At 44.3% G+C, this 21,471-nt stretch overlaps 1 protein-coding gene across 3 annotated transcripts in view; it reads left to right on the top strand.

The window, feature by feature from the left end:
* The window catches only part of MAD1L1 (mitotic arrest deficient 1 like 1), a 496,400-nt gene that overhangs the window by 102 nt on the left and 474,827 nt on the right, over positions 1–21,471 (top strand). For 2 of the 3 annotated variants that reach the window (XM_090024471.1, XM_090024469.1), the window contains exons 1-10: positions 1–126; positions 995–1,162; positions 2,440–2,595; positions 4,078–4,218; positions 5,879–6,058; positions 8,345–8,469; positions 9,150–9,231; positions 10,446–10,576; positions 12,499–12,613; positions 13,563–13,624. In XM_090024471.1, the coding sequence (XP_089880597.1) occupies positions 2,446–2,595; positions 4,078–4,218; positions 5,879–6,058; positions 8,345–8,469; positions 9,150–9,231; positions 10,446–10,576; positions 12,499–12,613; positions 13,563–13,624 (986 nt within the window). In that variant the 5' untranslated portion in view covers positions 1–126; positions 995–1,162; positions 2,440–2,445. The remainder of the gene's footprint in view (positions 127–994; positions 1,163–2,439; positions 2,596–4,077; positions 4,219–5,878; positions 6,059–8,344; positions 8,470–9,149; positions 9,232–10,445; positions 10,577–12,498; positions 12,614–13,562; positions 13,625–21,471) is intronic. The other variant, XM_090024470.1, reaches the window with a different exon arrangement.

The following is a 21,471-nucleotide window of genomic DNA, read 5'->3' as shown; positions in this document are numbered from 1 at the left end:
ACGGCTGTGCCCCACCTCCCCGGCGCCTGGTGCAGTGACCCCAGTGCACTGCATAGCTCGGCCCCCCAACACCCCGCCCTTCCAGTGCAGTGTGTTCCCGCAGTGTGCGCTGCACGTCTGTGCCAGGTGCAGTGACCCCCAGCATGAACCCCCCAGAGCCAGTGCAGCGTGCTTCCCACCCAACCCCACGGGTGCCTGGTGAAGTGACCCCAGCGTGGGCCCCCAGTGCACTGCATGCGGCCCCCCCCCCCCCGTGCCAGTGTAGCATGTTCCCCTAATGCACTGCATGGCTCTGCCTGCCTTGCCCAGCCCCACCCGGGCATCTTGAAGTGACCCCAGGATGCCCCCGCCCCCCCCCAGTGCCTGTTGAAGGGGCATCAGCTTGTTCCCGCAGTGCACTGCACAGCTGTGCCCTCCCTGCCCCGGTGCCTGCTGGAGGGGCTCCAGGATGGTTCTCTAACACAGCGTTTCTCAACCCGTGGGGTGCGACCCAAGAGTGAGTCTCAAGAATATAAGAAACGATCGCGAACAAACTACAAGTGGACAAAAACTCGGGAAATGGTGGGATTTCCCCTGCCGGCTGGGAGAGCTCAAGTCTGTGAGGGGCCACTCAGGACCTCTGCCCCCACCACACATGGGGGGGTCTGGGGGCAGGGGGCACTGGGTCAAGACTGGCCAGCAAATGTTTACCAATGGGTCTTGGTACAAAAAAGGTTGAGAGCTGCTGCCCTGCCCCTCCAAACAAACCAACCCCCCCAACTTGTTGAAAGGGCACTAGCATGGTCCCCCAGTGTGCTGCATGGCTGTGCCCCCCACTGCAGTCACACCCATGTAGTGCACTGCATGGCTGAGCCCTGCCCCCCTTCCTCCTCACCCTACTGTTGAAGGGGTGCTGCTGTGTTCCCCCAGTGGCTGAGACACCCACCTGTCAGTCACAGCTCCACTGGTGCCTGCTTTTAGCAGCAGTTGCTAAACTTTCTCTGCTTCTTTTCAGTTTGGAAACACAAAGGGGTTCTTGTGCTAGGAAGATTCACCCCCTTGCCTCCCCACAGCTCTGTGTGCTGGGGAAGCCCAAAGGGCTCGTCCGCTGGTTTGTGCCTGGTGTCAGCGTGGTCCTGTAGGGCAGTAACGTGGAGCGTGTCGGGCTTCCAGGGGCTGGCAGGTATGTTTTGTTTCGCTGTTTGCTGGGACTGTGTTGCCCTGTGCGAATGCTATGAGCTGAGTTTATTTCTGAGAAGTGTTGAGGGTATTTTCAAATGAAGTCGACATGGTGTTACTGTGTCTTTTGAGATCTCCGGCTGCCATGACTCTTTCCCCTTTGTAATGTGTCTGCCCCCCTCGCTCCACAAATCACTTTTAAAATATGAAAAATTGATGTTGCATTAAAGCTGGAAATTCTTTGGCACCTGCTAGCTCTCCTGTTCTGTTACAAATTCTTTTGAGGTGTTGGGATAGGAGAAGGGGTCAAGGAGGATGGCACATGTTAACATTTCTGTTTCTCAGTTGAATTTTGTGTTTCTGAGTCAGGTGTGCACTATCAAGCGGCTAATTTTCTGATGCTCAGCAGAAGTCTTATGAGAATAGTTAGTCAGGTCTGGGTGTTCCTAAACTCTCACGTGCCCTTTGACATCTTCATCCTATCCTATACTTGTAGTAACATTTTTCAAAGGTACATAAATAAGTTAGGAGCCAAAAGTCCTTTATGAAAGTGATTTAAGCACTTGGGGAAATCGGATTAATTGAAAGTCAGTGAATGTTAGGGTTTAAATTCCTTTGTGAACATGGGCATTAGGGCCCAGAATAATTTAGGTGGCAATATTTACTACTAGTTTGGATGCAGATCAGATGTTCTCTCCTATCCCAGTCTGTAGTTAAAAAGCCCTGAGAGGAAGAATTAGAAATTTGTTCTGTTTGCCAGTGTTACATTCCAAGGATATTCTTGTCTCCAGTATTTGCCTTCTGCTCTCCTCTGTGGTAGGTAGGATGAATACTGTGGAAATGGATGCTGCTGCCCCAAGCAGCGGAAGCGCCAAGGTACAGAATTGTGGCCCCATAATTCCAATCTAATTAAATGCAAGGGACGTTTTGAATTTCTCCATGTGTGGTGCCTTCTGACCAAGTACATCCAGTGGGTTAAAATTCTGGGGAAAGATGTGTTGAAATTAATGTTACTACCCCATGCTGAGAACCATGTAAGGTAAGAGAACCATGTACTGCTGTAGTCTGAGAAGATGTCGTAAATCTATAAGCTTTCTTTTGGTGCTTTGTGGATCAGCGAAGGCTCCAGTAATGGCCTGTGAATCTCAACTGTGGCTGACAATTTTGGCTTTGCAGTGTGTAAATGAGAAGACTCCATAGTGACCTAGGAAGGTGATGCATTTTGTAACAGCAGTGAGTAGAGAGTAACTTACCCTGTATGTTTCACTTGTATGTTTTCAGGGAGCCATGGAAAACCTGGAAGATAATACAACTGTCTTCTCCACTTTGAGGTCTCTCAACAACTTCATCTCACAGCGCATGGAGGGGACATCTGGCTTGGCCACTCCAGAATCATCTCAAAATACCTTGCATATGCAGTACCAGCAGAGGATACAGGTGAGTCATCCGTGGCTCACTGACAGCAATAAGTGTTTGTACTGTCAGTGAGAGTTTATGTGATTCTAGGGCTGTACAATTGTTCATTTAGGTGATTGTGCCTGTTATCTATTTAACTTATTCTCCTAGCAGTGTCAATAAAGGAGATATTTTTAAGGTGCAAATTCGTAAGTCCTTAATTTTTTAATATGTTTGTTAAGGACATGATTCTTTATCTTGGTAAATATTCAAAGAGGTCCTTTGAGTTTCCTTCCTGTAGGTTATCTGCAGGCCAAATCAGGAAGGTAAATTATGATGGAGTGGGATGAAACCACCTCACAAGCTTAAATGGATAGTTTACAGGCAACCCCTGCTTAACGCTGTTTCACTTAGTGCTATTTCGCTATAACACTCATTTTAAATTGATACCTGATTTTGCTTAGCGGTCAGTGAATTTTGTTATAAAGCTCACAGTCGCTATCTTTGGGTCATTAAAACAATTGTGGTCACCATTTTGGGTCATCAAATACTTCTGGTTTCGCTTAATGCTTGGTTTTTCGGGAAACAATTAAGAGCGCTAAGCAGGGGTTGCCTGTACTTGGGAAGAGGGCAGCCACAACATCTGCAGAGAACCCAGTGGGAGTTAAGTAGTTACTTTGGTCCCATCTTTTTCCTTACACTGCTGACCAGTCTTGTTTCTCTGTTGTCCCTTGTCTGTTTGTATCATTATCTTATTCTTAAATTGTGAGCTGGCTTTGGGCAGGTGCTTCCCTTTTGTTATGTATTTGTACAGTATGTAGCAAGGTGACCCAACTTGCCTGGGGAACATTGCTGTTATTCACTCATTTTTCTAAGGCCTTAATTGAGACTGCTGAACTCACTCCTTTGAGGACATTCATATGAACGAGAAACATAGCCCAAAAAATGTTAATGTTTCATTCGCTAAATTACTAATGGAGAGTATGGTGAAAGGCACTGTACAATGCCATATATATTAGACCATTGTCACTTAAAAATGTCTGATTTCCAGAGTTTGATGTGGTATTCTGGTTAAGTCTGAGTGTAAAGTATAGATGCATTGATCTTTATTTAACCCTCCATTGCATTTCAAATTCCAGCTAATTTTCTGATTTCCTGATTCTTCTTTTAGTTGTGCATTGCTAGTTGCAGAAAATCTGTATCCCAGAGTTCTGATTGAACAGATGTTCAGTTTGAAGGTTTCCTACAGACAAAATATTCTGTTACTCCCTTGCATGCTGTCCTGAAAGTAATTTTGCATGAAGCATGCTTTCATTAAAACAAAACCAAGGATTGTACCAGGTACTTCCGGGTGCACTCCAACTTGCTACCTTGCTGAGCACTTGGATATCTGATTCCTTAGCTACATGGTGTTTCTTCTTTGAGACAGCCAGGAGGATCTGTAGGTAACTTTGTTTTGTTTCAGAATATGATTGCTTGCTGCTGACTGTGTATTTTGTCTCTCCTTGTCTGTGAACCAATCAGCTGGAGGAACAAGCTGGGCAGATCCATTCAAAATCTCAGCTCCTGCAGGTGGAACGGGAGAAGATGCAGATGGAGCTTAGTCACAAACGAGCTCGTATTGAGCTAGAGAAAGCAGCTAACACAAATGCCAGGAACTATGAGGTGGGTAGGGTAGAGTCATCTGGTGTCTGATGGGTAGGGCTCTCATGAGAGCATCTTGTGAGCGTCACATGAGCATTCCTGTGGCTCACAAATGGTTGGATGCATATCTGAGTCCTGGCTTCTGTAAGTTTGTGGGTTTTTTTGGCACTCAATTGGTTATCAGCTTAGTGTGTACAAAGAGAGGTTTGGGGCTGGAATGTTAAACCTCATTTCTCTCAGAAGTATTTGAACTTCTCTTGGCAGAACTGCAAACACTTAGCATGTTCAGCTGTAGTGAATGGGAATGGCAACAGCACCAATCATGAAACTGTCACACAAGAGATGCTGCATTGATAAGACAGTGAGTCCCACTCAGACTAATAGGTTTCATTGCTCTCTGGTTTTATAAGCATGCATCGTGCTTACCTATGTTGCTGAAATAAGCAGCAGAGCTTGTGGGCTTTGTCATCTTACAAAGCTCTTCAATTTTTCTTCAGAAGTTAGCTACTTAAAAAGACATGCAGCAAAATGTTACGAGAAGGCAGATTTACTCTGCTGCTGTGAAGTGGTGGGTCATGGAGAAAATTCCTAGTTCCTCTCAAGTCAGGTGATTTTGGGATTAAGCCAAGAAGAGTTCAAACTGGAATCTAGCTGAGTCAGTCACAGAAACCTCAAAATACCAATACAAAAAGGGAGCAGCACTAATCCAGCATTCTGGTAATTGCCCTGCTCAGATTTTGTGTTCATGAGTCATGTGGATAAAGGCTTTAGGAACCTAGCCTTGCTTTGCATAATCCTTGCTTAGTATGTAAATCCGGTGCTCGATATGCTTTGATTAGCAGAGCAATTTGCTACACATTTTTCAATAAGTGTTAATCAATTTGAGTTATGAAACAGTGTGTGAAATGTTGGCAGAAAGCAAAAAAAAAAAAAAAAAAAGCAAGAAAAGCAGATCTTGTTGAAAAAGCCCAAAACTGGCCCTGTACATTTGGTGATGCACTGTTATTTATACAGTTTGCTTATAGTTGGTTTCTGATTAAAATACCTCAGATTTGTAATAATGTAGTGCAAAGAGATTACAACAATTAATTAATTTTGTTAACCCAGGTCTTTGAAGGCCTATGTTTTATTTTTAATAGGTCATCTTTTAACTGATATGGCCAAGATTTTTGTGTTCGATCTAAAGTGTGCTTTGCAAGCTATGAAGCTACTTCTATATTCAGACATCTACATGTCTGTCCAAGAAGTGCCCAAAGTCTGTCATTTAATTTTTTTGTCTCCATGAGCCTGTTTTTCACTTCTACCTGGACTTCGGGAAGATTCTTCCTTTGAAAGGGAGTAGGGCTTAAAATTTTGTTTTTAAGAACCATTGCTTAAAGCAATGTTTTCCAACCAGCGTGCCGTGGCACAGAAGTGTGCTGTCATAAATGAACAGGCGTGCTGCGGAATTTTGCCATGGCAGTGAGCTACAATGGGTATGAGGATGGGGAATGCCTTAACAGGTGTGCTGCAGAAAATGTTTATTAATGTAAGTATACCTTGGGCTGGAAAATGTTGGGAAACACTGGCTTAAAGGTAATGCCTTTTGGACTTCAGTGAGGATAGTAGACAAGGAGAAAAATGGCTTCACCCTTACGCTGCTTTTGTTTTATGATTTTCTTTTGCATTTCCTCTTCTGTAGCATGAGGCTGACCGGAACCAAGAGCTTCTCACACGCATAAAGCAGTATCAAGAGCGGGAAGTGGAGGCTGAGAATAAACTAAAGGAACAAATTGAGATGAATAAATCTTATAAGAAGAGTATGGAAACCATGAGCAAGAAGCTGCAGGAGAAGGAAAGCAAATTAGCTGAAGCTAATGAAGTAGGTGCCTAGTACTTTCTTCTTTTGTCCACAGCTCTGGGTGACTTTGAGGGTCATGTAAATCAGGGCAACTAACTCTTAGTACAAAGGCTGGAACCAGAAACTATGCTGTGATTTAACAAATGTAGATTTGTTAATATATGTGTCTACCCCAAACAGTCTAAACGAACCAAGGGACAGGAAAATAGTTTGAGAAGGTGGTATGGGGATTGATTAGAGGAAATGGCTGGAGGAGAAGTGTGGGCATGCCAAGTACTGGGGAAATTGGGGGAGAGAAGGCATGAAGCAGAGAGTAGGGGAAGTAAAGAGCGCAGTAGTGGGGTGAGGGTGTGGATGAGGAAATGAGCAGGAGAATAAGAGGTGCTGAGATACAGATGGGGACAAAGCTGTGAGCAGGGGATGTCTTCCAAAACTCAACTTCCTTTCCTACATTTTGATAGTTAAATATTTTTTTGATTGTTAAATAGTCTTAGCTGCTTAGGTCTGATGTGGAAGGTTTCTGGGTTATTATATATCATACAAGGCAAGGACTTTTTTGGGTGATATCTTCAGTTGGACCAACTGCATGGTTGGGATGAAGTTAGACAGGCTTTTGAATGCATCCAATTTCAGTTGGAATTAGTGACCATAACACCATCGCAGTCCTGTTGCTTGAGAGGACACTTGAGCCAATATTAGGTCTTCAAAGAGCCCCATTCCAGTGCCATTTACCTTATGTCCCTCAACTTTGGCGTAGTTTGTTTGTTTGTCTTTGTCAGTGAAGTATCCAGAACTGGCCTTAGGGAAAATGGCGCCCTGGGTGAACTTGTATTTTGGCTCCTCCCACTCCAGTCACCAGCCTTGGGTGGGTGGGGTGCTGGATGACTGAGGGTGTGTAAGAGGTTGAGTGGGGTGTGCGTTTGTGAGGGGCACACGTGCCCCAGTGGCTGTGGGTGGCAGGGACCATGTGTCCGCTTACCCGAGATGCTGGCTTGGTACCAGGTGGTGGGGCTGGGTGGCAGAAGCTCTTGTGGGGCAGCAGAAAGGGCAGGCATGCAGACAGCAGGCAGAGCTGCCTGCACAGGAAGGCCAGCCCCAGTGGCAGGGCAGCGCTGCCCTCACCCCCTGCAGTAGTGCCGGTGGCGGGCTGCAGTTCAGCCACCGGTCCCAGCAGGTCGGTGATAGTGAAGCTCTTGGCATGCAAGCTGAGGCCACCCAGCCACTCCTCCTTGCTGGGCATTGCTGCCTTGCCCTTGGCCCGGCCCTTGGTGCTCTCCTCCATGTCTGCCATAATGCCTGGCAGTGCCTATTGCCACTGCTGCCCAGGGGCTTTTTATTGTGCTGCCCTCGCTGGCAAGCTCCAATCAGCTCCAGGCATGGCCGGAGATGGGGTAGGTCCTGCTGTGCAGCCCTCAGGATTAGTTGCCACCAAAGTCCCCTGACAGCTCCTTCCTGGCACAAGCTGTGGGGCAGGGCAGAGTGTATGTGTGTATGTGTGTGAGGCCACCCTCGGTCGTCACCCATGCTGCCCATCCCTAAGGCCAGCTCTGAAAGTACCTGATATATTTTAGGTATTGTATATGAAGTCTCAGAATGCTTATGATGGGGGAGTGCCAGGTTATCTCAGCCTGTGGTCTATTCTTCAGGCTTGCTTTTGATTCCTGCCTCTGCTTTGTTTGCTGTGTTTATAAATTGGGCAATTGCTTTAAGATTATTTCAGATTTTATCCCCATGTATGAGTATTTGGATTTGGTTTAGGGGCTTAGGTACTTTGCAGCAAATAAAGGTATGACAGCAAGTGCTGCTATGAGTCCCCCTTTATTTATGCCCTAAATGTTCCCTTGACACAGATTTAGGTAAGGTGAAATGATCGTAGTATCTAGATTTGCATTGGGGGTGTAATACCTTCATGGTTACTTGGGTTGTTGAGAATTGGGTCTCTGTTTTGAAACCTCACTGCTAAGGTATGTGGGCATATAATTATGGTGGGATAATTTGCAGCCATAAGTCTGATCCTTGCATGTGGGCATGTTCTGGCTTTGAAGCCTTTCTGTGTGCCAGTCTGAGATTACTCATTTAATGGATAATGGAATTGACAATTTTGTGGCAGATGAAAGAGAGCAAAGATTCTTCTTTGCCTTTGTTCTGAAGTGAGTTTGCAGGTCTGAATGGATTATTTCTAGATTCAGTGCGTTACATTGTTCATTTGTGTTTGATCTCAGCGGTTTGCCTTTTATCATATCTGGCCTGAAGGTCCATTGGTCTATTTATCTGTTGTTCTTTCCCTTCTTCTTTCTGTGAATCCAGACCATCAGCATGCTAGAAGGGAGAATATCTGAGCTAAAGTGGAGTTTAATGAATCAGGAGATGCAAACAGCAAGCCAGGAGTCTCAGAGAGAGGAGCTGATGGAACAGCTGGATGTACAACACAAGTAAGTAGGGAATCAACAACTGCCAGGAGAAAAAAGCAAACCTTCAGTCTTCTGCAGCTGCTGTCACTCAGGAAACTTTCAACAGCTTTTGATTTTCTGCTCTTCAAAGGGCTTCTTTGATCTGGATATACAGCTTATAAAAGTTGTTGGAAACTAGCTCTGAGGAGCAGTTTAATTTTACCTTGAAAAATAAGTACCCAGGTTTAAAACCTCCTTGCCTGATGTATCACATTTTAAGACACAGAGTTAACAGGAGATGGGTGTGTGGAGAAGGCTAATCTAAGTGTTAAGATTAATTTATGGCCTGATAGTTACTTTCATAATGTTTGTAACTGAGGGTTAATTAAAAGAGCTGATGAAGCGTGTCCCTGCTCACTGAATTTTTATTCAGTTCTGTCCTCCAATGCCCTGTTAGGACCCAAGTGTAAGTGACTCTTTATGTATTGTACATACAGACTTGCTGGTGCAGGAGTGTAGGTGGTTTGATTGGGGTGCACCTAAGGATAAGTGGGGTAATTTTTTTTCCTATGAATGACTGTTCTCATTCCTTTAACTATATTTTCTAAATATACCTCTATGTGGATTGCTTCTGTCAAGCGATTCTTGTATATAAATGGATATCTTGTATCTGTCAAGCGATTCTTGTATATAAATGGATATCTTGTATCTGCATGAAATAGAAAATGGCAAGAAGCCAGCCAGCAAGTCCAAACTCTGCAAGCAAGCCAGACCCTGATGGCTGAATACGAGCAGAAGATTAAGGTGAGAAACTTTGTGATCCACTCTCAGCTTTTCCTCTTTCATTTTTATATGGAAAAGCAGACAGCATGTATAAAAATTATCCTTCTAGAAGTAGAAGGCTAGCCTGTCATGTAAGTAGCTAAGTGGCTTGCCTGTTGAGTCGGAGAGAGCTGAAGTTACTTCAGTTCAAATTTCAAAGCATGAAAATTAGCAAAGTGGATTATATAGCTTATAATAAGCAGCCTTTACATGGCACTCTTCATCTTTAATATATAGTAAAGTCCAACTGACTGAAAGCTCTATACATTCCTTCTTTGCAGAAGACTGACTAACATCCTTACATAGCTTGCTCACTTGATTCAAGCTCTTGCTGATTTTATTCACTGTTCCGGCACAGTAGTCCTAGGCAAATGGTGGCAGATGAACACAGTAACTCTGAATTCATCCCTGCTCTCAGGCAGGTCCTTTCAAAGGGTGTTTTTATGAAACATAGTAAGCTTGAAGGCTTTTGATTACAGTATCTGCTAACTTCAGAGCAGGGTGGGGGATATCAGAGGTGTCTTTTACCAAACTAATGTCTAGGCCAGTTCAGCATGAATCATTCCTATATTGATATAAGGCATGGTGGAGGTGGGGGAAACAGGTAGAGGAAACTAAACCATTCTTTGAGCAGTGCTTATTATGGAATTTCTTTTGGTAGGCATTGCAGAGAGCCATGCTGAAAGCAGCATTGCCAGTGCTTCATGGGTACAAAAAGAAAAACCTTCAAAGAAAGAAAGCATGGTTTAAAGGGCTGGGGTGGGGAAAGCAGGCAGTGCACTGTAGTGCTGTTCTGAATAAACCTTTCCTTAGTTTGCTGTAGGAAGCAGTGGTTGCTGTTATACTACATGAAAAAGGTGTGGCTACCTGATACCCTCTGTCTCCCTTGCATGCGTGTTCCCTTCATCTGCAACTTTTCAAGTCCATTGGAGCTTGTGTTTTTCTTACCTTGTAGGTTTTGAGAAAAACGGAGCATTTGGCTCATAACTCCTTGGCTAGTAGGGAATTGAAGTGCGCAGGAGAGGACAGATGGTCTGTAAATGCTAGCGGAGCCTGTTTCTGATGTTGTTGGTGCAAATGCGAGTAGCAAAGAAAAGAGCATTTGGAGAAGTTTAGCAGTCCAGTGGAGAGGTCGCCCTGAGCCCTCCTAAATTAAGCTCACTTGTCTTGTTCCCTTGTCATTTCTTGCCTTCCAGGATCTGGAGCAGAAGCTTTCCCTGCAGGAACAAGATGCTGCAATTGTGAAGAACATGAAAGCAGAGCTGGCCCGATTCCCAAAGATGGAGCGAGAGCTGCGCCAGCTCAGGGAGGAAAATGTCTATTTCAGGTGAGAAGGGAAGATCTGCCTCCAGTATGGCAGCATCTGTCAAGAATGACTCCCTGCTGCTCCTGTCTGTCCCCCTAGTATTTACTGTCGCACTGAGCAGAGATTGAAAAGCCCTTTCCTGCAGGGTAGCATATTATAAAGGAGACTTCCATTAAGGGATGCTGTGAAAGGAAGTTTCTGTAGAACTTGTAAATGTATAGGTCTTCTGTGAGTACTATGTATGAGTTGAGACAGGTTTGTGATGCTTCCACAGTTGTGGTTTGGAGGGATCTAGTTAATCTCCCCTTTAACAGGTCTGATTGAGGGCTTCATAAATGGAGGGTTGATCATTGTGCTTGTGCATGAGAGGTTTACCGTCTCATTTTGGATCAAAAGGGGATTAGAGAGAAATATGAAATTCAGTATGCTGATAATAAACATTTCCTGTGTGGACTTGTGAAAGGTCCTTCCTTCCATCACTGGGCATTTCTACCATCTCTTATGACTTGTCAAGGATTTCAGTTCCTTGCGTGGTTGCCATCAGATCAGTATTTCCTCTGATCTTTTAAAGCCCTCTTGAGCTCACATAATGATAAAGCCTTGCTGCTGAGGTTCATGAACTCTGATGTGGCTGCCTCTGAAACCTGGCTGCAGGCTTTGGAAATGGTAACGCTTTTTGAAACTCATCTCTGCCGTACCATAGAGTAATCTTGTATCGCTTTTATGTGCTGTAATCGAGAGCAGCAAGTTCTCAGAGGAAGCTGAATTTCAATCTTATGTAAACCAAGAAAATCAGATGATCTATAGTCCTTGAGCATGTGCTTTTGCTAGATTTCCTTTACCCAAAGGTTGGGATCAAAGTAGGATCATTTGACTTTTCTCTTGGGGTATGTGTGTTGATGCCTACTGTCCATTGTCTTCATAACTCTAGAAGCTTCTCTGTGTATGTAGGTTGTGAAATTAGGTCCCATTTTTGATACAGACAATCTGAGTAATATACCCTGTGGCAGAATGGGGTTGGATTCTTTTTTCTGCTGAGTCCAAGGACTGCTTATGCAGTCCCTTCAGTGGGTAGCAGTCCAAGTAGCACTCGCTCATTGTGCGCATGAAAACACTCTGCGTTAGTCTCTCACTCCACTGGGTGGTGTTATTAGTGTCCCCATTAATTCCCCGGGCCCTGTGAAGGTTGACCAAGCAGGTTTTCCTCCTGTTGTGGTGTGTGGATTTTGTGGGCCACTTCCTACCTTAGTTCTGCAGCAACAAGAGCCTCTGTCTTTGTCCTTCTCTTCCGCCTACAACACCACAGCACTCCACAGGGCAGTATGTGACCAGAAAGCTGCTTCTCCTACCAGAAACTGTACCACAGGCCTGGAAATGTCTCCCTGCACTGGCTTTCCTCCATTGGCTTGTAGCTGTTACAGTCCAAGGAGGCATGACTAGAAATATTTGACATAAGAGACCTACTATCTGGGTAGGCCTCACTCATTTAAACTTTTCTTTACCCATTTGTGGTTAATTTAGCCCCATTACAACCCCAACACCATCTATATTGAAATAAACATTTCTTCATGTTCAACATCCTCCTGTCTGCACACTTCTAACAGCACAAACCTTTGCCAAGTTTCCAACTCACTGTTTGTGCCTCTCTGGAGCATAGCTTTGTGGCTGCCTTGTTAACGTAAATGCTGTTTTGACCGATCAGCGGATATGAAACTTTAATTTATTTGGACATAACTAGGATGACATTTTAGATCAGAATATCTCAGTCCAGTGAAGGTTGCAATGTGTGAAATAGTTGCTTTGTAGCTGAGGTTACAGACGGAAGTCAGCTAAGTACCACAGTGTGTGCAGTACCTTATGCTTTCTTGTAATTGCATGTGTTTTTGGATGTTTGCATAAGGGAATTGAGTTATGTGGCTTTTAATGGCTTTGCTCTTCCTTAGGGAAATGAAAGAAAACAATGGATTGCTCAAGGAGGAGGTGGAAGGTCTGCAGAGGAAACTGGAACGCTACGAGAAAGTTCAGGCCAGCCTAGTGGCTCTTGAATTGGAGAATGAGGTGAGGAGCCAAGAACACTTGCCCTGTATAATCAGATTTACTGATGGTGATCAGGGAGTCCTTTAGGGTGAATCCTTTGAAATTAAGGGTTAAGTGATGGCTGTAATTCATATGTCTAAACAAATGCTCCAAGGCTTTTACATAGCAGTAGAAGGTGGGAGCATTCATTATGAGGGGAAAACACAGAGCTGTATCCATTATTTTTCTTATATTGCTTTTAAGAAAGGACAGATCTTCATTATGTCGTTTGCCTTGCCCCTGCTGTGAATGTCCTCTTGGATGTTCAGCACTGTCCCAAGGTGATGTGACATGACACATGAGCTGGAAACCTACTACAGTATAGTACGCACTTAGATCACTGCTGCTGTTGGAAGGGATGTGTTATGGCCTTGAATCATTATAGTAACCAATTTTTGTTTTGCTGTCATCGGCAGCATCCTTTTCATTCCACACTCAATCAGATATTGAATTCTTACTTTACTTGTTACTTGGGCATGAAGACTGTTGTCGGAGTGAAGCACTATCATCATGGATTGTTCTGGCTTGGGTAATCTAGCCTGCCTTTTGGCAGGCAGGGTTACGCAGAAAATTGATGCTGGAGCTTGCATAGAACTAGGATGTTGGGACTATAGCTTTCTTTTCTCACAGCTCTGCAGTAATCAGGTGTAGTGGGGTGAATCTGACTTACAAGAAAAGATAATAAAAATGGTGCATGGTTGAAGTGTGCACTGTGCCACGTGACTGTGGAGACTGGGAGGATTAATGTCCCTGTCACCAATGTGCGAGGGTCAGAGAATGGGCTCCAGTGCTGCAAGTGATTAAGTTGACAGAAAACAAGGGGAAAAGGCCAACTTGAGATGAATGTAAAATAAAACCATAGGAGTTGAGGTGTTCAGAGCATTTGTTCAGGTCTCTTTTATGACTCTTTTTTTTTTGACCTGCTCCCTAGAAACTTCTGGGAAAGTTGAAAAGCTGGGAGAAACTGGACCAGAGCACGGGCCTTAATATCAGGTAGGTGCTGAGAGCCAGTGGAATGAAACCTTTGCACCACTTGCTTTCATTCTTGGTGACTGATGGATGCAGCTTGTCATGCTGTTTATGCTTTCTGTTCTTTGGTGAAACTTGTTTGCTCCTCTCTTTCTTGACACTAGATATGGTTATACCATGCTAAATACCTATGGGTATAAAGTATCTCATAGTGAAATCTTGGGAATGGTGAATAAATCTAATCTCCACTGCAAAGTTTTGCCTGGTTCTGCCAGCAAAACTTCTTGTTTATCTTCACCCAAAGCTCTTCTGCAGAACAGAGCCCTTCTCTCTGCTGACAGAATTACAAGGCTTTTGCTGAGCAGGGTGAAATTGCTTCTGCTGTCTAGCCACTGGCAGAAGGGGCCTGGAGACACTGGTGTGCCTTCTGCCAGCTGCCAGGGTTTCTTTAGCAGCTGGTGTTTTGCTAGGGTACACCCTGTCAGCACAGCTGCTGCAGTGGAGCTGGGTAGAGCTGCCACAAAGACATGGCTGTATACATAGATGACTTGTGGAGTGCGGGGGCATTGCCCTTCCCCCAGATTTCTGTGCTAACAATGGGGCTGCAGCCTGGCTAGAGCCAGGGCCAGGCATAAACAGAGGTAGTGGCATGGAGTTGTGTCCCCTGCCTCTGGCAACTATTATGTGTTGTCTGTGGTCATGTACATTCTTCTTGGTGGTTGTAGCTGCTGTCTGACAAAGCCTCAGACAACCTGGTACATTGTCATTCCCAGGCAATTAACCTAAAGCAATTCTTTCCTGTATTTTATATGATACAGAATTGTACCTGTTTCACAGAGGCAGAATCAACTCCGTATTACTGGTACGGAGAACATTTCACTAGTTGCACTAGTCAACAGAGGGCTGGTATCTAACATGGCAAGTGAAGAGATTGACTTCTTTAACATTGAACTGGATCACAACACAGTTAGTTCTTTTAATTTGTAGGTGATATAGCCAAAGAGGTGGAGGGGTTGTTTCATGGTGGAAGGAAGCCTCTTAATTTAGAGCTATATCAGGAATCACTTCTAAAAGCCCTGTGGCTCTCACATGATTTCTGTTTTGACTAAAGAACAGTTTGTATTTGTGATTCTGTTTTGGGCACGTTTTTACATTACTGTGTAAAAGAGGATTCCCTTCACTGTAGCATGCTTCTTTTCTTATCTTGTTATTTTCTTTTGTTAATGTCTGTGACGAGCTGCCTGTTCCCAGATGCGCACAGGTTGTTAGCGCTGCTGAGACTTTCTCTCTCCCACGTTTAGATGTAGTGCAGACTTGCAGCACTTCTTCAATGGCAGGGAACAGACCGAAGTACTTTTGAGTTCTTCCCACCAAACTTGCTCTCTGTCAGACAGTGTCATGGAAGCTTTTACTTACCTCAAGCTGTTAAAGGCTTAATGAGGTAATTTCACACTGGGAGGGAAATGGAGCCAAGTGACTTTTCCAGTAGAAGTCTAATAGCCTCTTCATTTAAAATCAGAATATTCACTGCAAAGTGTTAGGGTTTTGATTGTGCCACATTATTTAGCACCATTAAGGGTGTCTCTTCATACAGAAAAGGGAATTGCTCTGGAGAAAATCGCCTTTTGCATGCAATTGTACCAAGTGGAATTGGGGGATTTCTTTCTCTCTTTTTTTTTTTTTTTAATCCAGCTTCTTACAGCATGAATTATGTTCATTTTCAGCGAAGGTTATGAGAGGGCATGTATAAAGGGAGATTGCTGTCCCATACAGGTTCCTGAAGCATACCCCAGTGAAAGCTTGAGGAGAATTAATTGCCAGTCACTGAGTAGGAGAGAATAGGGACAGTTGGATGGTTATCCTAAAGAGCCAGTGCAATGTGCTGTCTGTCTGCTAATAACAAGATAAGCAGGAACAAAGGGAATGCATTATGTCCCTTCATCTCCTCTTATTATTTCCTTCGTTTGTACATGGAATGCAGGAGAACAGCATGCAGCCTGTGGCGTTTTGGGGAGAGGATAGTTTTTTGGTTCCTCCAGCAGCTCTAAAAGGCTTCTGTTTTGTGTCTGTTCGCAACAGCTTCTGTTCACTGAGTGCCTGGTCCCAGCAGGCTCTGTCAGACTGGCTTACGATCAGGCCTTTTGGCATGTAATTTTATCTAAAAGATTTGGAAGGGAGGGGGCCATCTTTTTGGAGCATTCAGGGCAAACATCTTTGCCTGTCTCTTCTGGGTAGCTTGCAGGCTGCCGATTGCCTTACATTGCTACGTCTCCGGGTGAAATAGATCACAAACTAAATGGCTGGGCTTCCTGCATTTTAGTCCAGGGGCTGGCAACATTTTCTGGCTATGGGGGCTGGAATGATCGAGCTCCAGTTGGAGGAAGCCAGGCACTGAGCCCCAGCTATCACTTTTTCCTGCCACTCGACCTGCGGTGCAACAAGACCAGAGCCCGACTCTCCAACCCTGTGCAGCATGGCATGGGCAGAGCTCCAGGTATCTAGGTGATGGTGGTATGATGCACCTGAAGCCATGGCTCCATGGACAAGATCCAAAGGCTCTGCGGGCTGTAGGTTGCTGGCTCCTGTTCTGGATTCACTTACCATTTCAAACTCCTTGATTTGTACTTTTTTTCCTAAACTGTAGAAACCACGACTTGTTAATGTCTTCTGGCCCTGAGTTATTTTATATCGTCTTCCCACTGTTCCTTTGCAGTGTTCTTCCTAGTCCATGGCTTTTGCCCTGTATAATGTAAGCATAGTGCTGACGGTGTACAGCATGAGATGCACACATAAGTTACTCCCTTCTACTGTAACCTTCTACTGTAACCAGACCATGCCAGTGCACATCTGTTGTTCATTTTGTATCCAAATTCTGAATCTATTTGCAGTCTTCTGTGCACTTGCTCGTGTGTTCCTCTAGTATTTCTGTCCTCATAGTGTCTGCTCTCTTTTTTACTAAACTGTCGTAGAGCAATGTTGTTGGGTTTGCAGGAATTCCCTTAGTTTCTTGTCTATCCCATTACAGCTACATTGCCAGGGATGGCCAAAAACTCTCTTACACATTAAACCTTCAGTCTTTCTGACCTTGCAGTTCTTCTCCAGCAAACCTTATCTGCTGTAGCAGGGAGAAATTGTACAGGATCTGAAATCTCTTTGCTTTGTAATTGGGGTTACTCTTCCTTTGAAGGTGACTGCTCGTTGTCTGTTGTAAGGTTTGGCTTGCTAAGAACAAGCTGCTGCTGGTCTTGTGGCAGTACAGAATGTTCCCGGTGTTTTTTCTCTTTCCAAGGCATGTTTATTGACCGTACACTTTTATAGACCACGGTGCTTGGGTGACTGGGGGATTGGTTACCTTCAGCAAAGGCCGATGATGAGTACCAGTACAATCCTAGAGTGACTTTTGGCTTTACCAGAGAGATGCCATTGCCACAAAGAAGCCTTCTCTATAAACCTGGCAAATGTTAGACAGTAATTTCTATTAGCTAAGCAATGATGTTTCTAGGAGAATGTAAGCGCTCCAGGTGTCTTAAAAACCCCCCGCAGTTCTTGGGACTGCCCGCTAGATGGTAGACTTTCCCTTGTTGGATCAGAGAATTGATTTTGCTCCATTCCCTGGGCTCTGACTCCTGGAAAACATCAGTTGGGCACCTTAAAAGGGTTAGGCATTTCTGTAATTAACATTTTCTCATTTTCTAAAATCAAATGCTTTTAAAATCTATTTAACACCACAAGAATGTGATCACTCTGTCTCGATGTGCCGCAGGGTTCCCTTTCAGTGCCCTTTACCTGCATGTGCACAGATTGACACATCTTGCCATTGCCGTAGTGCAGGACATGCATCCAGCTCCGTCACCCTCATTTTTTCTCTGCCCCTTTCTTACACAAAGTTAGTCCTAGTCCAACTCTTTTCCCCACCCTGGAAACCTCAGACTCATACACCAGAGGGCAGAATTGCTCTTAATCTGATTATCTCCCCACTTTTCCTTGCCTGTTGCCTTTTCTTTATGTAACACCCAAAGTACACTAGGCTCTTGACAAATGCACAGATAAGGTCCCTGCCCTGCAATGCTTCTCATCTAAATCAGCTTACAGCCCGTCTGGAGCAGATGGCAGCTCACTCTTGCATCTGTATTGTCTTGTCTCTGTTCAGCTGCTGTCGCCTTCATCTACCTCTAAAGCACATGCAGTTTAGTCATTCAGTTGACAGCTCCAACCCCAGGGTTTGTTTTTTTTTGCAGTAGCTCTGTGCTGGAGTAAGGGTGCTACACACTTTAGGTGGCTTGGTTAAAAAAAAAAATGAGGTGCCTTTTAAGTTAGGTTAGCTATTGGTATTGACTGGTAGATTTGGTGTGGATGTGACCACCACGTGTCTGCTCTTGGAGTCTCGAGTTCGCAGGGTTTTTTGGAAAGACTTCTGGAACATTATTCACACTTCTGGAGTCACATACAGGTGTCCCGTAACTGAGAAATCTCAGGAAATCTGGGGTTTTTGCTTGCTTCTGAAATCTTTCTTTGAAGATAGGAAAGGACAGAACCAGGATTTCTTGTTTTTTATTTTTAACTTGACAGCGCTGATTTCTGAATCTGAGTTTAGCAGGTAGGATAATCCGGCAGCGATGTCTGTGGGTACAGTAGAATGAATCCCTGAAAGCTGTGAGGGATTATGACATTCGGAGAGCTGTAATCAGAGTGATGAGGCGGGGACAGCTTATATTCAGATGAGAGTCTCTCTGACTAGTCATCAGAGTTGTGCCTGTGTTAGAAGCAATGCAGGACATGCAGCTAATCAGTGGTTCTTTTTATTCCTGCGCTTCATTGTCTGTTGAATGCCATCTTCTTGCCCGATCAGTCCTGGGGGTAGAGGAGGAAGGGTTTTTTGTGTTGCTGTCCAGAATTCTTTTCCTTTTTTCCAGCACCACTGGCTGGCTGATATCCATTCTTGACTCTCTGAGGAAAGTTCATTGCCTGTTCCTATGGTAAAATAGATGCGAGGTAGAAGCTGTGGGAGGAGAGAGATGTGTGTAATGATATCAGAAAGGAAGCGGTGTGCTGTTTAAAATGCCAGGCAAGGTTCTTTGGGTAGATGTAATATCTTTTTTTATTAGACCAGCTAAATAGTTGGAAAAAAGTTCGTTGCAAGCTTTTGGCTACAAACACCCTTCTTCAGGCTACAACCAGCAACCTTATTTAAAATGTAGTGCTCAGAGCCTCTGTCAGGCCCTGTTCATTTCACAGGAAGGCAGGTCTTTGGCCCAAAGTCTTGCCAGTGTAAGGCATGTGACACGTGAAAAGTGTTGGAGAGGGGGTATAAATTAGCCAAAGAGGTAATTTGTTAAAGATGCTTGTAGCTCCATGAGCAGAAATCAAGAGGAAGAGAGGGAAGCCTTCTTAGCCTTGGAGCATAACGCCCTCACAGAGGTCCTAGGACTGGTCATCCCCATCACTTCTGATATCTGCATTGTCTTTGGGCTTAGTCTCTCCTCTCTGTTTTTTGCCATTAAATCAGCAGTGAGATCCTCTGCAAGAGACACCTGGGCCTGGCATGGGAATGACTCCACAAGCATCTCTTCTGAGCTTAAGTGAAGGGAAGGCCAGTGAGCTTTCGCTTGTACTACAGGGTCTCTGTTTTATCTGAGTAAACAGGGGGGTTGGGAGAGATCTTATGCTTGCTTTTCAGTTCCTTGGTCTAAGATTGGCTGGCTTCAGCAGTCATAGTGCATTAAGCTGGTGGAGCTGTTTTGCCTGTTGGCTTCCAGGTCCCATAAAGGGAAGTGCAGAATGAACAGGAATTCAGGCCAGTGCTTAAAGACCATTTTTAATTTCTGTGAAGCCTGCCAGCTGCAGGCTGCAGACTGAGTCTGCTGACCTGTTGCCTCCAGCTAAAATGAATCTGCTAGTGCTGACCTGGTTTTCTTCCTGAAACATCTGTGTGCTGGCTGGCTGGCTGGTAGATCTTGGGGACTAGCTTCCTGCAATGTTTGAGACCAATTAAGGTGAAGAGCTAGTAGGAGAACTCTAATTAAGTGGCAGGCCTCTCTACTCAGTATGTTGACTACAACAGCTGTAACTTGTGATAACACAGGTGCTGTGCTCCATATGGGGAGTCCTTCACCCAGTTTTCTTCTTGTGGAGCTGGAGGGAAAATAGGGAAACACATTTTTTGATTCTTAATTTACTTGGGGATTTGTTTGGCAGGGAGGAGACCACTAGAGTGCCTTGCTTTGCTCTTTGAATCTTGGTGACTTTGCATAGCGATATTACAGCCTTTTCCATCCAAAGCACTGAATGTGTTGGCAGCCAAGAACGAAGGTTTGTAACCTCCTCCTCCCTCACAAGGTAGTAATTTACCTTTCAGTGAATGTCTATTAAGAATAAGCGACTGTTGGTAACAACAGATTTCTGTTGACAAAGTATAAGCAGTGCCGGTTGGAATAATTTGAACTGCTCATACACCGTCCCTGGTTCTTAATTTACTGTGACCAATTAGTGAAGGACTTGGAGTGGGGGGCATTGTCTTCGAGAGCTCTAGTGAAAATATTTGCTAAACTATAGGTTGATCAGGCTGTAATTACTCACTTCTCTCTGACAAACAAAGTATCAGATGTTAGGTACTGTCAGAGAATGGACAGTTGGTCTGATCTTGAATGGTGATTTCTGTTTTCTTTTGGGAGCTCTTTGTGGTCCAGGTGATGATGATCATTATATTAGACCACTAACTGACTGTTTTAGAGAAGAGGATGGAGGCATATGGGTTTAGGCTGTGGAAATGTCATATAATGCATGGAGTGTTTTTGTAATTTATGATTTATGAACATATTGAACATAGCTGCTGTTGACAAGGCTCCTCATGTAAAACAAGCTGTCTCATCATCACAGTGAGATATATATTTTTTTTTTTTGGGTGAAGAGCAGGAAAACAAGCACAACACATGGAGGAGTCATTTAAAAACCTAACACTTCAGGTTTTGTTAAAGTTCACACTTGCAAGGGTTCCTCTGATCCTGGTAGATTGAGCAGTTGTTGCTCTTCACCTCCCATGATCACCCACTGTTGGTTAAATGGAAAATATTAAATGTTTTCCCTTTTTAAATAACCTAAATTAATCTTAAAGAAAAGTGAGGGTTTGACAGGAACATTAGTCTGGGAAGAAGGGGTATAATAAGCTGCGTGGACTGAGCTAGCAAAACGTTCACTTGCCTCCTTAAAACTTCACAGAGCTTTCAGAACATGGATTTACTCTGGTCCCCTGCGCAGAGATGAGTTTTGTACGTATTTGTGCTGCATGGTTCTTTCAGGGCTGCTCAGACCTGGCTTGCTCTCTGTCTTGTGAGACTCCTAACCCAACTGCCAAGCATGACATAATGTTCCAAATTGGTGTTTCTTCGCTGCTGGGTTAGCAATAATACACAGGCAATATGGAGTCTGTATATTAGGGTCTCTGCTCGTAAACAGCCTAGGGAAAGGTTAGATAGTTTGAGCTGAGGTTGGGGAGGTTATAATCTTTTCTTTTTTTTTTCTTTTTCCCTGAGAGTGAAATATTTGGACAGGTTGGAGGCAGATCTTTGGACTCTAAATCTACCATGTAGACTTTTTCTCCTGAAGCTTGCTGTCCCGTTGTGTTCTTTCTGCTGAGGCCACCACTCCACGTCCTGGGGTCTGGGATGGACATTGCATAAACCCATTTGACCCAAATCGGTTAAGTCTGATATTTCATTCAGCCAGGTTTATCTCAAACCAGTTTCAGCCATTTTCAAACTGGTTTATGTGCACTGAACAGCTGTTCTGTTACAGGTTTAAATTAGTTTCTGACCACTTAAACTGGTTTATGTATAATGTCTGTCCCTAGCCTAGAAGACCTCAGAGGTAGCCAT

This window comes from Crocodylus siamensis, chromosome 12 (assembly GCF_052110815.1).
Source record: "Crocodylus siamensis isolate JL-2025a chromosome 12, ASM5211081v1, whole genome shotgun sequence".
NCBI lineage: Eukaryota > Metazoa > Chordata > Crocodylia > Crocodylidae > Crocodylus > Crocodylus siamensis.
This window is presented reverse-complemented; position numbering and strand designations above follow the sequence as displayed.